This window comes from Prosopis cineraria, unplaced genomic scaffold (assembly GCF_029017545.1).
Source record: "Prosopis cineraria cultivar Desert tree isolate PC_DT_omini unplaced genomic scaffold, ASM2901754v1 PC10, whole genome shotgun sequence".
NCBI classification, from domain to species: domain Eukaryota; kingdom Viridiplantae; phylum Streptophyta; class Magnoliopsida; order Fabales; family Fabaceae; genus Prosopis; species Prosopis cineraria.
The window spans coordinates 14,335,448-14,354,024 of NW_026555341.1; the positions used below are offsets into that span (position 1 = coordinate 14,335,448).

The 18,577-nt window shown below is 31.9% G+C and overlaps 1 protein-coding gene across 1 annotated transcript; it reads right to left on the reverse strand.

Moving 5' to 3' along the window:
- Nucleotides 1–13,159: 13,159 nt before the first annotated feature.
- LOC129321826 (uncharacterized) lies at nucleotides 13,160–16,720 on the reverse strand. The gene is made up of 4 exons (XM_054967750.1): nucleotides 16,489–16,720; nucleotides 16,234–16,372; nucleotides 15,286–15,597; nucleotides 13,160–13,502 (listed from the first exon to the last, which is right to left on the reverse strand). Exons 1-4 carry the CDS (start codon nucleotides 16,584–16,586, stop codon nucleotides 13,404–13,406), a joined length of 648 nt encoding a protein of 215 aa, XP_054823725.1. The 5' UTR covers nucleotides 16,587–16,720; the 3' UTR covers nucleotides 13,160–13,403.
- Between the last annotated feature and the right edge of the window lie 1,857 nt (nucleotides 16,721–18,577).

Consider the following 18,577-nt stretch of genomic DNA (forward strand, 5'->3'; position numbering starts at 1 on the left):
ATTGGACATCTAAACAACAAATGACCAATTTTATGTCATTTCAAGTATCCAAGTGCCCCAATTCATAAACTTATGTCATTAGCCACAACCAATGGCTCATTCACATCACAATCATGCATTTCAATCCAAATTTAGTCACCCAAATGCCCTAATTCCTCACAAAATAAGGCCACACTGCATATTTACATTTAGCCAACCACCTTGGCCAAATTCTATACATTTCATTCAATAAAAACATATAAGCATGCACTTGTACTAATATCTCAGCCCTTTAAACAAATTTATCACAAACATTAATTTTAGGGCCAAGATACTCTACATATCATCTTATACAATTGCAATCAATATGGGTATGCATTCCTACTAGATAACTCATAAACATATAAATTCATTACACAAAATATAGCAATAGGGCAATAAAGTTGTCGCACCTGATCTAAAATTTTCCAAGGAGGAAAATCAAATAAAAAAATACATTTATTTGGAGTCGCCACCAAAATTTTACAGGTAATTTTGGAAACTTTTTTTAACATGTAGTCTACGTATAGATAAAAGAGTAAGGAAGTCGATTATGTGTAGGGAAAGTGTTAGGTACCCCACAACACCCATTCATGAGAATGGTTACCTTAAGTTAACTATACAAATTTAAATGGCCTTAAAAAATATCAATTGTCCTTAAAAATAAGATAAAAAAGTAATAAAAATTAAAAAGAAAAAATTTTATTTATTTATAAGTTGGATTTGACCTAGGATAAAACCCTTAGGCCTACGTACCCTTTTGAGGGATTAAAGGCCATGTAGTTCTGAGTAAAAATGCTTGTCAGTTGGTTGGAAATTTTTTTAAGAAATTACCTTCTATTTTCTCAACTTCAAATCCTTGGAACATTAAACCCTCATCATGTTCGTTAGTTTCAATATATGGAAGAGAGTTTGGTTTACTCAGCATAATTTCTTCTTCCCCTTTGATTATGACAATCTTACCATTGTCAATGAATTTCACTTTTTGATTTAATGTGAAAATATAATCAAAATATTTCCTTACACAGCAATAAATCATCGTATGTACATAATTTTGAAATCATCAGTTGCATGAGACTTTTAAAGTCTTCACAAATTTATAAATCAAATAACTTGTCTTACGCAGTGATAAATTATCGTGAGTACATTTTAAAATAGTTTATCCTTAATTGAAATAAAAGGTATTCCTAAAATAAATTAAAATAAATTATATTTGAAATATTGATAAATTCTCACCTAAGAATCAAGTAAAGATAAGAACATGTATTTTGTCCAGCCAAATGAAAAGATAAGAGATGAAATTGAGATGTCCCTAAGATTAAAGAAGGATCGAATAAAATGCAGTGTCCATGCCCTTCTTTACTTGATACTCAGGGGACAAGAGGAAAAAATGAGAAGAAGGAAATGAAATGAAGGATAGAAAGAAAGGAATGAAAAGAAACAAAATAAAAAAAAGGGCCGGTAGAACCAGGCTTAGGGCCTACGTCATAGGGCTTTGATGGGGGGCTAACGAAACTGGGTTTTCAAGGGCTTTGATGGGGGGCCAGTGGAACTAGGCTTTAAGGGGCTTGCGACACATAAATTTGACGAGGGCTAGCATAATTGGGCTTTTAAGGCCTGTAATAGCAAGGCTTTAATGGGGGCCAGTGAAACTAGGCTTTTAAGGGCCTGCGTCACAGGACTTTGATGAGGGGCCATCGTAACTAGGTTTTGAAGGGCTTGCAATAGTAGGGCTTTAATGGGAGGCTAGCGAAACTGGGCTTTAAGGGGCCTGTAATAGTAAGGTTTTGATAAGAGCCAGCATAACTAGCTTTTAAGGGCTTGTAATAGCAGGGCTTTGATGGGAGTCAGTGAAACTAGGCTTTGAGAGGCCTGCATCACAGGGCTTTGATGGAGGGCTAGCGTAACTAGGCTTTTAAGGGGCCTGCAATAGCAGGGCTTTGATAGCCAGTGGAATTAGGCTTTGAGGGGCTTGCGTCACAAAGCTTTGATGGGGGCCAGCGTACCTGGGCTTTTAAGGGCCTTGTAATAATAGGGCTTTGATGAGGGCCAACATAACTGGGCTTTTAAGGGCCCACAATAGCAAGACTTTAATGGGAGGCCAGCGAAAGTGGGCTTTGAAGGGCCTGTGTCATAGGGCTTTGATGGGGGCCAGTGTAACTGGGCTTTTAGGGGGCTGCATAGCAAGGTTTTGATACGGGCCAATACAACTAGGCTTTAAGGTGACATTCATGGTATATACGAGATGCAAATAATAGATATACATTTAGATGGGAATTTTTTTTAATGAAATTACATACCTTTGTGTGATATGGTTGGATGAAATGTGACTAAAATTTACAAAATGGCACTCATTCATGTATTTATAAAAAATGAATTGAAACAAAATTCAAAACTGCCAATTCAAAGTCAATAAACTATCATCTCTTAGTTCTTAAGTCAAAGGCCAAAGAACGAGGATTTCGCACTCATGATTCAAGACCTTACATGTAATCCACTTCAATGAAAAGCCTCATAAGGGTAAAGTGTATGCACTCAACTTACAAAGTGTTAAGGGTTGATTTTTCTCTCAAGTCTACTTAGTCAAACACTCTACCATAAGCTTGTAACTTTTCTACTATCTCCACCACTTTTTAGCATTTGCAAAATGAATCATAGGGTCTTTTCAAAGGTTGTAATATGGTGATAAGAAAAGAAAGCTCAAAATGCATGTGAAAAGTAAAGGGTTTAGGCATCATAATCATGCCTTTCAATTTAAGATGCAAGGCACATTTGAAGTTCAAGAGATGAAATTCCCTATAACAAATACTTAGGTAGCAAGATATTGTATGAGCTAGGCAACCTTCTCGTTCCCCTTTTTTTTTCTTTCTCTTTTTTCTGCTATTTGTCTGTAAGCATTGCATCTCTCTTTTCCTTTTTCTTTTTTTTTTCCTTTTGTTTTGTTGTTTTTTTTCCTTTTCTTTTCTTTTCTCGTTTTGGTTTGAAGTTGCCTTGAGCCTTTAAGATGTATACCTTGCCCCTTTAATATATGACATAATAGATATGAGAAATTCACCTCATGAACTTATGGTATGCCAAGACACTTTAAAAAAGTAATATGCATTCTTAGAATATAAAGGTCTAATATCAAAGAAAAGAAGAAAATATGAAGGCTCAAAGGGGTTAAGCAAGGGATAATATCAATGGGTTGGCCTTTTGGTCTCTAGCTCATTTTATGAATGCCTTAATCATTTTCAAAAGCAAATGCAAGTGTGGTCTTGAAAAATAAAAGAGACAAGTTCTAGAAAGGGAAATAACTAAAGTGGAGCAAGACACACCTTATTGTTATGTGGAGACTCCTTCCATGAATGGTTAAACTACTTATCCATATTCATTTACTCGAGGTAAGAATCAGGTTCATTTTACTAATATCCAAATTCTAAGGCCTTTTCATAACAAGCTTCAAGATTTCAAGGTAAAGACTTTAGCCTCAAGCAGCTTCGAATTTTTTTTTAGTTTTTTTTTAGTTTAGAAATCTTTTTTTTTTTAAGAAAAGGGAAAAAACTGAATATTTTTTCTCTACATTTGAACAATGTGTTGTCTATAATGCAATTTGAAAATGCATGCAATGACGAATGAGGATTTTTTTTTTTTAAGAAATGCTAACTTTGACTATTAAGGTCTCTAAGCTATTTAACAGGTAACAAAAAGTAAGAATTATAGCAGAAAGATAAGAGAGTAATAGGGTATACAACCTAGTTTAAATAGTGTTGTGTCTTAGTTTTCTCTTATTATTATTATTTTTTACTTTTGCTTAGGTTTCTCCGTTAGGGTTTCCACTTAGTGGGCGTCTCTTATTACCTTATTTTAGGCATAATACTTTTTAACAGCATCGGCATTGATAGGCTTTGCTAGCTCTTGACATTCCATGTCAGTAAACAGCATCTCCTTTCCTTAATGGCATTCTTAAGAGCTCCCCATATTCTTCTATCGTTGGAGCAATTTGAAAATTTGAGAATGTGAAGCACCTTAAAGAATCATCCCAATATTGTCCCAAAACTGTGAGAGTATCTCCTTATATAAGTATATAGAGGAGATCCAATATATCTCCGTATTTTTTTCTAAAATCCTATTTGATATCTCCTTTGATGAGTTGAGCAAATCTTTTTAAACTTTTGATTGATTCAGTACTTATTGTTAGCTTGATTCCCCTGCCTTTGTATAAAATACTAGTTGGACATAAATCCCTATCTGTTCTTGAATTTATGCTAACCATACTCAAAAACTCATCAATGTACCTAAAAAAGGATTTAGTCAATAAAAAAAATATCTCTCTCCCCATGGATCCTTATTGTATCTCACAAGAAGTGAGCCAAACCACAAATCTTGGGTGACTAGGCCACTCCATGATATAAAAAAATGTTAAACAATTCAAAAAAAAAGAAGAACGTACACATTATGCATGAATAAAAATATATTCTCTTTGCATCTTATAGGAGGTATGTCCTAAGATAGGAGATCATATATTGGCTCTTATGGTGGTTACTAGATTCATGTAACATGAAAAATTCTTAAGGTAGATATAATATATTCGAAACAAGGTCCTTAAGCCGCTTCCACTAGAGAGATGGAAAATCCACTTAACTAATTTAACCCTATGAGAGTTTAATAACCCTTCAAGAATTAAATTTGTTAAATAGATATCGACTTAGGTGAAGTGTTCACGATGACTTCAGGGGACTTAAAAGTCCCTCAAGGAAATCGTTACTAATTTATACTAACCTAGGGTACTCTCAGACTCAGGTATAGGGCCCAACATATGTGTGAGGTTGGATGTGTGAGTGCGCAATATATGTGGAGAACATACAAGATATCATAAAATTAAATCATCTAATCAAGAGAATAAAGAATAAAAAATAATTAAAAAAGGATAATTAAAATAAAAGAAAGGCCAAATAAATTCACTCAGTTAATTTGAATAGGCTTGACTCTCTGAATGTAAGTCCCTAGTGAAGTCACCAAACTACTACACCCGATCTAGAATTTCTCGAGGAGGAAAATCAAATAAAAAATACATTTATTTGGAGTCGCCACCAAAAGTTTACAAGTAATTTTGAAAATCTTTTTTTAACATATGGTTTATGTATAGATAAAAGGGTAAGAGAGTCGATTGTATATAGGAAAGGTGTTAGGCATCTTACAACACCCATTCATATGAATGGTTACCTCATGTTAACTATACAAATTTAAATGGCCTTAAAAAATATTAATTATCCTTAAAAAACATAAAATAGTAAGAAAATTAAAAAGAAAAATTTTATTTATTTATAAGTTAGACTTGATCTAGGATAAAACTCTAAGGTCTATATACCCTTTTGAAGGATCAAAGCCCACTTAGTTCAGGGTAAAAATGCTTGTCAGTTGGTTGGAAATTTTTTAAGAAAAAATTAATTATTAATTTTCTTATAAAATAATTTTTAGTTTTGGTTTGTAGTTTTTATTTAAGAAAATATTTTATTTCTTTATTTTTGATAAAATTTTGAGAGATAATATTGGAAAAATATTTTGATAAGATTTATGAAAATATCATGTATCCAAGTCAATCTTTCAAATATAATTTATTTTACTTATTTTAGGAAAACCTTTTATTTTAATTAAGGATAAACTATTTTAAAATGTACTCATGATAATTTATCACTGTATAAAATAAGTTATTTGATTTATAAATTTGCGAGGACTCTAAAAGTCTCACGCAACTGATGATTTCAAAATTATGTACATGTGATAATTTATTGTTGTGTAAGATAAATTAATTAATTGATAAGATTTGCAAGGACTTTAAAAGTCTCAAGCAATCAAATGATATAAGTTTTATAGATGTACATATTGATAATTTATTCACATGTATACTAAATTAATTAATTAATATTACACATCAAAACTAAGAGCCAAATAAGTGATTTTCCTTAGAGTAAATTGATGATTTCCTCCAATGTACATGGGACCACACATGAAGACAATAGTATGAGATGGATGTAGATTATCCAAAATGAGATGCAATCAGCGTCTATAAGATAATATTTCTATAAAGATAACTATTAAAGGATACAAACACATCTATGGCTTAAAAGAAAGTTGACTTACCTTTATAAATCTCAAATAATTGGATATTTGTTGTCTCCTCTTTTCTTCCTTCCTTCAGTCTTTCTAACACAATTTCTTTGAGTCTTTCTCTCGTTGCCTGTGCTCTACCTTTGCTTTTCTTTATATAGATCCATTCATTTAGAGTTTCTCTAATATCTCCATCCTATCATGATCAATATTAGTATTTTATATATTATTATTATATTATTATTATCATTATTTAGAGATTGGGTATTAATTGTTATCTTTTCTATTATTATATCCTGATTATTATATTGTTTTGAAATCTTCAAATCTTAATATTAGATATTAGATTATCTTGAAATTTTTAAATAAGATTAGATTATATTTTCTTGAAATCTTCAAATCATATTATATTATATTTTAATTATTTCAATTATTATATTGTGATCTAGTTTGAATATATTTTTTATTATCTTTGTACCCAACTTTATATATATATATATATATATATATTTTCTTGTTGTAAAATACTATTTTTTTATTCTTATTATTTATTTATTTATTTCACTATGGATATTATCTTATTTACTTCTTAGGATTTGGACAAAATACAGTGTTCACAACAATAGTCTCACTATTCCTAGCCCAAGTCTTTATCTCTGCTCTTATCTAAGTCTAAACATGTAAAATAGTAACTATGAGGTGAGAGGCAGTCTCAAAAACTAAAATAATTCACAACTATTTATTAACAAGTAAAATTATAAATAAGTATGTAACGTAGGATTATAAAACACAGGTTATAACATATATAATCATATCACATGCATGATCATACTATTTAATCAAACCTCTACATTTAACTTTGATTAAATCCATAAGTTACAACACTAGACCAACTTTGACCAAGCTAGTTCAAGGTCACCTTTTATAGAAGAATTACCTGACCAAAAATATTCTATCGTACTTTCAGATCACAAATTTCCCATATTACTCACATAAATGGGGTGTCGTTTACTCTAACACCATGTCTTTTTAGGTATTAAGGAGTACATATTATGATTGCCAATATATCTTATGGCAACAATCCATAACATGTTTGCTATATCAGACATCTCATGGTGCTAGCCCAACTATGTGAACTTCAATTTCCACTCCACCTAGAGTGAGCTCCCATCCTCACTAACATGATCATGGTTTTCATGCATACAATGTGTATAACACCATTATATTCACATTTCTTTATTATTTTCCTTCAATTACAATATTTAATAAATATATATATTATTTACTAAAAATTATAAATTATACCAACATGTAATATCATACTCTCTCCGTCCCAAATTATAAAACACTTTTTGATAAATTTTTAATACAACAAAGCTTATTAAATACACTTTACAACCTTACTTTTTCAAGATAAAAATATAAAATTTCAAAAATACCCTTCATTTGATACTCCATTAATGAAAGAATATTGAAGAAAGAGAATATATGGAAGGTAATTTTAGAAAATGTATCATTAATAAAATTTTATTTTTATCAAAGTATCTTATATTTTGGAACATTGAATCTTCTATAAAAGTGTCTTACAATTTAGGATGGAGGAGTATTAAATTTCACAATCTACTTGTAAACAATTAAACAAGCTAATAAACAGTACGAATTAACCAATTACTTTAACCTTTCTATTACTGAAAAAGGTTACCAGTGGTTACTTCTAACACTTCAACCTCATAGAGGTTTCAAATGATTGAAATCTACAAGATTTAGCACTATATGTCAATTTCAAATTAAACACAAATACTTAAATAGCACAATTAAACTAACCTAAATTCCTAATCTCTTTCTTTGGACAATTCTAAGTCCTAAATGCCTTCCACAAACTTTTTACAACTTTTACTAGCCTATTTAACAACTATATAGGATTTCTACAACTTAAAACCTTCCACTTGAGGCTTAGATTGAACTAAAGCCTTAAAACTCAATCAACAACCATTAATCTAGTTGCAATTCCATAATTTAACTTCTGGCAATGCTCTAATGATCTTTGGGCCCAATAACAACACCTCACTATCTCAAAATTCAATTTCTCCATATCTTAAACTGACAAAAAATGAAGTAGATTAGGAGAAGATAGAGGTGTAAGGAAACAACTCCCAGGCACCCAACAATCCTTGCCTTAGCATAGATTCTTTCTTTCTCCCTCTTCTCTTTGTGTTTCCACCCTTCACCTCTTAGAAACCATGAGCTGCCACCTTTATAATTATTTAAGTGTTTTGTGCCATGCACTGTGACACATGGTACAATGATCACCTACTCAATTTAGCTTTGGCATTTGATCCTATTAAGTTTTACTTCCATTCCCATATAATCTTGAAGCTATCCAACAATCCAAAATACTAATTTATAATCCAAAAACATGATTTAAGTAATTAATTCTCTAATTAACCTTTAATCAGCAATTATGTTCCAGATTAAAACTTAGGATGTTAACACAGCATGTTGCTCATGAACCACCGTTGTAGAGTCACCCTTAAATTTCATAACCTTTAATCAATTCACCATTTAAAGGCCAACAACATTCTTTAAAATCCCTTACAAATCACCACAAAACACATGTTTGGGTGTAAAGAGAAAAGAGAGAGTATCACTAATAAGTAAAGACAAAATCACAAGGGTGAAAAAATGTCAATTTTCAATAAACATGTCAACATGGATTCAATCTTACAAAGTAAGCTTAAACATAATCCATGACACTTGCATTCATATTTGGCCACCATAAATTAATCAAACTTAGGAATACAACCCTATATTGGCCAAATGTACCAAAAAATGTTGCTAAATAAATGTTCATGGTAACATGCAAGTATTAAAATGACCCCTAGTTGACAAATATAATATTCATTACAAAAACTAAATCTAGAGACATTATAAAGATGTTAATTGTCTCTAGCTTCTAAGGCTTCCTATTTGTCCTTAGCTGAATCCTCTATTGAAAAATGTTAATCCATAAGAGTGAGATAATCATCTCACTAACAAAAGAACAAAAACTCAAGCACATATAAGTATTATAATCTATGAGCATGCAAAGCAGGAATATTTCAAAACAACATATTCCAAGTACTCAAGCATACATTAAAACAATGGCCTTGTTTGATATAAAGGATTAAAGAGGTGGGATTGGGACTGGGACTAACTAGTACTATCTTTTTATGTTTGGTATAAGGTAATGGAAAATTTAATCTTAATCCCAATTCCATCTACATGGGATTACCCAATATCACCACCCCCATGATATTGGAAAATAAATCCTAAGATTGATTATTTTGTGACCAAATTACTCTCCTCTATCCTCCCTTTCTCATCTCTCTCCCTGACCTTCTACCTTATCATTGTTCTCCTACTTAGCTAAGGTCCTTCCATCATGCCACCTCCCTTCACTAGTGACGTTGTCCATAAAGTAATGTCCTTTCCCTTCCCATTTGTCTTTCTCCCACTAGTTCAAGTTCGAGTCACCATTAACAAGTTCAAGTACTCATGTTCGTCATATCTATGTTCATCTTCCTCTTGCTATCATCAACGGTGAGTCACAATCGAGTTCTCCCTTACTTGTGATTATGAACAACTTGGTCACAAGTTTAGATCTGTGTATTTTTCATTCCTCCTTCCCTTTTGATTCTTTTTTTTAGATTAAAACATGAAAAGAAGATCTGGCTTTGTCAATAGAGCTGGAGATCTATGTTAATTTTATATTTATGTATTTTTCATCTCTATCGCAAGTCATTCCTATTGCTGTCTCCATCGCAAGTTATCTCCCTCCCTCCAAATTACATCTTCCTCATTTTTGCGTCCTCCCTTCACACTTCCTCCCTTCAATAATAAAATTTATGAAGATGATGAGCTTCATTCTATTTCCGTCATCAATTTGAAACAACATGCTCATATCTTCTCGCATCTAGTTTGAGATAGAGTTCAATTCGAGACAAGGTATATCACAATCCTAATCCCAAACCCAATCCATTGAAATTCATATCTTCATACCAAACAGGGCCAAGGTATATCACATATGATTAATACACTACCTTATTTCCTCTAACTGAATCCATGGGTTACTATTATAAATAAGACTAGTCCATGTGACTAGACTAGCCTAAACTCTCTAATTGTAAGGGATTACTCCAACCAAAGGTGCCCATATTCAATCTCAAACTATGGATTCCACTTTTCTTGAATCTTGGGGGTGTCATATGCTTGACCAACTTTGTTTCCCTAAGAATCCAATGATATAAGGTGATGTCCAATGCATGCCACTTCTCAAAAGACAATGATAATACAAGGCAATATATTTATGTGTAGACCAACCACCAAGGTCACTTATAGTTGAGGCTTATTATGTGAATTTAAATCAATTTTCTCCCTTAGGATAAACTCCCACCCAATCATGTGATCATGCAAAATACATTTCATGCTCATAATGCACACTAACATGTTCTCATACTTAATTACCAATAAATCAATCAACATGCTTAAGATTTCCATTTATAAAGATCAAACCACTTCAATAGCATATTATAGGACATTAACCCACTTTACATAATGTTATAAATGAACATAATATTGTCATATTAAAATACACATAAAGCATAATATTGTCATAATAAAATACACATTAAGCATTTCACAACACTCATAATTATAGTTACAAGCTTATACATGTGTTTAGGCTCTTGATTACCATAACATTTGGTTTACCAACCAAGAGTACTCTTATATACCAAATGGAGCCTTCAACAAGCTCAATTACACCAATGTAAGATCAATCTATATATCACATAATCATCATAGTTAACAATCAATCTCTATTGATTTTCACTAGTCAACAATTTGCCTGAAATTCCCCTTTGCTCTTCTCACACAGTTAGACTAATTTCTAACATTCATTATCAAAGTTAGTATTAGTCTTTTTTTTTTTTACTAGACAAAGTTAGTATTAGTCAAAACAAAACCACTAAACTCTCACTTAGTCATCAACCCATTCATTTAGCTATAGGGTTTACTCTAAACCCATCATAACAAACCCCAACTTACAAGGACAAATGAACCCAAAAAGTTAAACACTTAATAAACCCCCAATAGTTGCATTTAAGTCCGAAAATTGGTGGAACCCTCATACATTTCAGATTCCATCATGGACACTCCCAAAACTCAACCAAAAATGCATAAAAAAGGTAAAGAAGAGAGTTTGGAGTGTACCCAAGTGATTTCTAGTTCCCAATGGCACTAAATGACCTCCAATGGCCCTAGCAGAGCCACCATGTTCTTCTCCCAAAACTTCTCTATTTTTTTTTCTATTTGAAACATAAAATGCAAATCTGAAATAATAAATTATGTGACATTCATCATGGTGGATGACACAATAAGACCCCTTTCAAAATTGGTCTACTCTAATGGGCCCAATGTGGCCCCAAAGGTCCAATCCTTAGTCTCAATTAAGGTCCAATGAACCAATGGTCATCTTTAATCACTTATTACTATATTTAATCCTAATTTAATAATTTACCTTTAATTAAGATAATTTATCATAATTAAAATTTTAGGATGTTACAAAGCTGTACTAGTGTAAAAAGGCAAGGGTTTGAGGGAGGAGCAAAGCAGCCATACGTAGGAGTTACAGTTACAAAATTACTCCTTCTCATCTTCCTTTTGTTGGGTTTGAGGGCTTTGTTCTTGAGCCCATCGAAGGGTGGGTTAAGTACATAGAAACATCAGAACCTGGTTTAGACTAGAAGGTGAAAGCAAGGGTCATGAAGACATCCGGATAAATTCACGTGGGCACACTAGAATGAACATCTGTTTCATCAAAATAGATAAGAAGCGCATGATGCTCCAAAATCAGCTCTTCAGTTAATTTGAATCACCTCATAATATAAGATATGTTGTGCTCCTTGAGAAATAATTTAAGGAAAAAAAAATAATCTTTAACATAAAAAATAAAAATATCATAGTTAGGGTTGGAGTTAGGAATAAGAGTCGGACCTGAAAGTCCTGTTTAAATAAAGGTTTAAGTTTTAAAAATTAAATTTTTTTAAAGTAAATGGGCTGGAGGGCCTGGCCCTAATAAACCATATAAAAAAAAAAACTCAAGTTTGGACAGCTCTTTAAACCCTGTTATATTATTATTAATTTTTTTCTTTGTTAGAACGTACATTTGAAGTCAAGAAGGCTTGCTCGCTTGAAATCTTAATCCTACATGTGTTATATTATTATTAGTTTTAATTTATTTTAAAATTAATTTATTGTCATTTAATAAATATTAGTGTACAATATAAAATTTTTAATATTTTTTATTTTTCTATAATTATTATGTTTGTGTATTTATAAAAAAAATGAACTTTTTTTAAATCAAAATTTAAATTTTTTTACTAAACTTCTAAATATGTGTTGTTTAATTTCTAAAAAATTATAAGGATTTTTATTTTTTAAAAAATTTTAAAATAATTTAATTAATTTATAATGTTTAATTTAGTTTAATTTTTTTTTTAAAATAGAGCTTAGTAAATCCAGCCTTGAGCTTTTGGTCGAGCCTCAAAAAAAAATATATATAAAAACTGAGAAAATAGGTTTAAAAGCTACCGTTAAGGGCCAAGCCCCCCTTTTCCCAGCTCTATTTAGAGTGTAGGAGATTGCACGAGCTCTCTCATAGCCTTCTTTCTCTTTGTACATTTTTTTTGAAAACACTTAAGATTTAGGCGAGTCAAGTCCTAAAAACTTACCAAAACATAGCTTGTCTTCAAACTCAAAGAGCACTAACAGATGTACTGACAAAATGTCTACTAACAAAATTTTCATATCGATGCCAATCATTTTATCAACTGAACCAACCTTTGTTGACTTTTCATGGCCCTCATTTCATTCCAAAAAAAAATGTTGCAAGTTGATATTCCATTTCAATAAAACCCAGAATAGTTGGCCCCCCTAAAAAAAAAACGAAACAATAAAAAACTCAGAATGAGAACATAGTGGACTGAGCCGTCTAAGCGAAACATGGAACAAATTACACAAAATCTGCAAAGCAATGCCAAACTTCAAATTTCAAAACACTTGTACAATACACAAAAGAATTATATAAACCCGCGTCAGTCAATATAATAGTTCGTGGTGTCAGCAATGAAAGGGAGAAAAAACAAAAATAAGTTAATATGAAAAACTTTCATGAAACTTGATATTAAAACAAAATAAGCTATATTTGAAGTATAGATCTCATCATACAACTTGTTTGTCAACAACAGCGAGTGTGCCTACGACCTTACTGCCGCGTAACCCGACACTGAAACCCCTTTCTTTTTTCTCAGATATATGATTGATCCACTGACGAGCAACAACAAAATCACAATCCCCTGTCCAAAGTGTCCCACAGAATACACGTCAATACTTGTTCTCATCTCATCCATAGTTTAACAATCAAAAACGCAGAATACCAAATATAGTTCACATCTACATATCCATAACCTTCAAATTGAGATAAGTATTCTCATACCTTCCATTTGTACATAGAAAACGCCGTGGTTAAATTTTCTGATAGAATTTAAAGCGTTTAGCAGAAGAGGGAAAGTTTGAGTGCTTATTATCGTAACTTAATGCAAATATAGAATGCTCAATTATAACAGTGATGCTTACAGAAGAATATACAGAAATTGATTAAATCAACCGATCAGAGAGTGCTCTCCGCAAAGATTTGCACTCATAGGCAATAATATCAGCATATGGCCATTGGTTGTCAATTGACATCAATCATCAATATAAGTGGTTAGAAGTTTGATGAGCACAGTAAGCTTCCTCAATTCATAAGGATAATAGGCAACATGACAAATATCTTAAATACCATTACTTAATGGATTATATACGGGGTGACGAGTAAAGAAGTAAAGATAACGAGCTGCACAATCTCACGTTGTACATCCATAGATAGATATGAGCATGCCAAATTAAATTACTCTAAAGTTTCGACCAAATTGCAAGCTAATTTTCTGCGAGATGGGCATTCCTCTTACACCTGTGAAGTGTGGAGGATAAAACTTGATGCCCAATACAGTAGCAAAGGTTCTTTGACAGTGAAATATGCAGGAAGCCTATTTAATAATAACTGATGAGTCCCTGTGGGCTAGTTCTAATGCCAGCAAAGTAAAAGCAATTCAAAGCAGAAGGTAGACTATAGATAGATGAACAAGCACTCAATCTGTTTTATGGTGTTATCACTTATGAGTTATCATCCCCCTTCAAGTAAGATGGATGCCTCTTGAAGTGTGTTGCGTAGAAATAATTTGGACTTGCAGGAATTAGAAAGCGATGAGGGAAAAGATGAGAGAAGAACAGAAAGATAGGTAGAAGCAGAGAGAAATGAGAGATTAAGAAGAGGCCGAGAGAAATTTAGGAATAAAGGAAATTCTATTTAGTCACTGCTGAGATAAACTACAATTCAAATGCCTTAACATATATATAGGCTTCACCCGCTTACTTCACCCAACGGCTAATCACCGCACCGCGAAACCGTTATTCAAATCTAACTAACTAATATTAACATTTTATAAAACTATAACAAAGTGAGACTAACATTAAATATGAAGGTACAGCATGTGAAACGTTCTCATTCTTGGAGGATCCAATATCTTCGACATGCTAATAGCTCTTAATCGATTAGGGAACACTGCCGGAGTTGACTAGATTGTTACAAAATCATAAATTGTGAACTGTGGTCATTGACCAAGACTGGTCCATAGAAGTTGGGAACGTAACCAAAAACAGAAATAAACTTCTCATTTGTGATTTACAAGTAGAAGTTGAGATCAACACTTTTTTTTTTTTCTCCATCAAACATATAACTCTGGAAACACTACTCTTAAAAATGGTTGATAACTTAGAGCAGTTTCAGCATCCCTACTCAAGACTATGTTATTACTTATAATAATGCACAGAGTCACTGATGTCACATACATGGGTTTGCAGGTGCAAAAGTCTTGAAATTGAAAAGGAAAAAAAATCTCAGTAGCAGCTTGTCTGCTGCTTGATGATATTAACTAGTTCAAGAACAAATAACACCCAATTCAATGTATAATATGAGATTGCCAGGCATAGCTAACAATCAAAATGCCAATAAAAGTTATGTGTACAAATGTAAATTACCTCAAAACTAAGGACAGACAGCTTGTCTTCAGTAGTTGCAGGTATACAGCTTCTATAAGTGATGTAAGCCTGCAACCTGTTATCTGAAGTAGATGAACTATCAAGTAAACTTCTTTGTTCTTTAGAAGTACTGAACAACTCTCTGGAATCATTCAACACCTTATGTGATTCAGCAATGCCATTGGAGACTTCCAGAGTAGACCGTGCATTTTGAGAATCTGATTTCTCTGAACTTTTGACAGAATTTTCACTTTCTATACACTTTAATGGGATTCGGTAGCCAGTTTCACTGCAGCGATATTTCTCATCACCCTTTAACCCCAATGGGACACACAGATAAGAATAAAATAGAGGTAAAACTAACAACTATGCAAGAGACACTTCATATGGATCACATATAGAAGAAAAGACAGAAACACAGACAGAAATACAAAGATGTTCAAATCTTTTAAAAGCTTCAAATGACTTCTTCAGGGTGAGGAAGACTAAAATGCAGGACTTCACACCTCATCTCATAAGCTTATCACATCTCACAGCCCTCGGAGTCAGACATTATATCAGAGTTATAGGTTCAAGGAAGGAAGTCAGAAAAATTTCTTGTGAGTACGTTTTGGCACAGCATGCATCAGTGCCTCTCGAAACGGTTCAAGACATCTTGCACAAAAGAAAAATGCTTGATACAGTTATTGAAATAAAATACAAGTATTTAATGGGTGCTCCCTAGCTGAACCCCCAATGTCTAGTATGGAAGACTTGATAGTTTAGCTAGTAAAGGAAATGACTTATACGCTATAAAATTCATTTTAAACATAGCAACACAGTCTAAGAGATCAATTCGCAAGAGAAAGCAATTGCAAGGATAACTCAAAATTATACTATAAACTAGTAACAGAAAAAGGTACATGGTCAAAAGATCAAACCCCAATTTCAGAAGAACAGAAAAGCCACCTTCTCGGAGTAGAGGCAGGGGACGCAGGGTCCAGAAGGAGAGCATTCAAATGTGACGTTACTCCCCGGGGGCTTTTCCTTGAAACTCATCAGAACTCTGCGTCCCAACCCATTTTGAGATCCTTCGCTTCCCCAATCTCTGTCCAATCCAAACAGAACAGGAAAAAAAAAAAACAAGAAGAAGAAGCTAAACTATCACAATTCACACAGACCACACAAATCAGAATGAAATTGACACAGAAAAATGGAGCTTACATTTGCTGCCCTAGAGCATGTAGGAAGCTCAGCGAGAACACGGCGATGATTAGGGATAAGAAAATAGGACAAATCAAGTGGTAATTTGCAGAATTCATTGCCTTTGCTTGTTAGTTGGCTCCTTCTTGTGCGCTTCTCCTCGATTGAGCATGTATAGCTTCAATAAGTTTACTGGGCTCAGCTAGAATATAGCGCACAGCCGCATAGGACTTTCCTTAGTCCTTAATCCCTTCAAACGCTACGCAGATCGGATTTTTTGTTTCTTTGTTTGTTAGTTTTTTTATTTGTTTGTTTGTTTGTTTTTTTTTTTTTTTTTTGAAGTTGGCAATTTGTTCTGGTTGGGTCTGCCTTTCAAGTTTAAACTAAACTAAAAAGTTAAAAAAAAAAAAAAAAAGCTCATGCAAAATTTAGCCAATAAATCTCCTTAATAATTAGGACTCTCACATTTTGTTTGAGTTTAAAAGAAGGGGAGAATGATAGATAAATCTCTCTAAAAGAAATTATCATTTAGTTCTACAAAATATGATAATGATAGTGAGATTTTAAGGGATTTTTTTGAAATTAAATTTTTATATGAAATTATTTTAGTACCCCTATGTAATTGAAAAAATTGTGATTTTATAAATTATTTTAGTTATTGATGGAACTAAACTTGTAAATACTTATATCAAACTTATAAATAATTTAAAATTAGTTGGATTTTGATAATAGAAATTTATAATTTTTTAAATAATTTTAGTTATTGGTGGAATTAAACTTATGAATTCTTATACTAAACTTGTGAATTATATAAAATTAGTTAAATTGCTAATAGAAAATTATGATTTTCTAAATCATTTCAATTGCCAGTAAAATCAAACATGCGAATACTTATACTAAAATTATAAACTATAACAAATTAATTGCAAGGAATACTAAAGTGAATTCATACAAAAACTTATTCTCAAAGAAGTCTCTTAAAATTTCACTGTTAATATTACATTTCTTAAAACCAAATTGTCATTTTCTTATTTTACAGAGACTTATATATCATTCTCTCAAAAATAAATTATTTTTAAATAATTTAGATACATTATAAAAAGTATGTTATCATATATAGATAAAATTAGAGGTAGAAATGGTTAAGGCCAGGCCTATTTAAGAAAGTAGCTAAGCTCATGCTTACAACCACGTTGTTTAAAACTTGGCTTAAAGGCCTGTCATACGTACTTATTTAAATTTTTATGTAAAGAGATAATAAAATTTTTAATTTCTCAAGTTTATCTCAATTATTAATGAGGGAATTACATCCAACCCCTTCCTAAAAGAATTAATATAAGGATCAACAACAAGTTCTATTTGAAAAAAATTGGTCATATTTTCATTTTAACAACAACATGTTTTGCATTGGTTCTTATTTGTGATTAATTCTCCTAAGAAGGGGTTGAATGTGATTTTTCCTTTATTAATTCAATCCATCAAACTTAATTTTTATCAATTTGATCTTTATTATTTAAATAAAAGTTAACTCTGTTAAAATATGACGAAATGGATAATGAGTATTCAGGCCAAGTCCTGGCTTGGCTGAAATATTGTCAAATGTATTCCAGTAGCCCGAATAAACTTCAAATATAAGTTTTTTTTTTAAGTAATAAGCATGGCCCTTGCTTTTTCAAACTTATTCGGCCTGATCCAAATTACAAATTCTAAGGATGTATAATGATTATGGTGAGACATTTAAAGTAACTATATTTTACCTCGTGCAATAAGTGAGATATCAAGATTTAAAAGAATAATATATCTTAGGAATTTTAAATTTCTTCAGTGATAAAAAATTTTGATTTTTTAAAAAATGACAAGTGAGGTTAAAAAAGATTTTATTGCTTTTTTTGAATCTTATTTCTATTAAAAAAATTTAACCCCACTTTCTCATGTTTAAATCATGCTTGTAAAAAAAATTAAATTTGAAATCAAATTTGTCAAAATCTCCCTTCTCCTCGCCTCTATTTCCTTTCATCTCCCTCCAACAAAACATGGCTAAAAGTTAATTCAGGTTAAATGCTAAATAAAGATTATATTGATAATCCTACAATAAAAAATAGTGTTCTTA

Bases quoted from the DNA above. Each gene is read 5' to 3' on its own strand.
- LOC129321826 (XM_054967750.1), bottom strand. From the start codon at position 16,586: ATGAATTCTGCAAATTACCACTTGATTTGTCCTATTTTCTTATCCCTA. The intron at 16,373-16,488 runs GTAAGCTCCATT...TGGATTGGACAG, and splicing joins CATGCTCTAGGGCAGCAAAT to AGATTGGGGAAGCGAAGGAT. The intron at 15,598-16,233 runs GTGGCTTTTCTG...TTGGGGTTAAAG, and splicing joins CCTGCCTCTACTCCGAGAAG to GGTGATGAGAAATATCGCTG.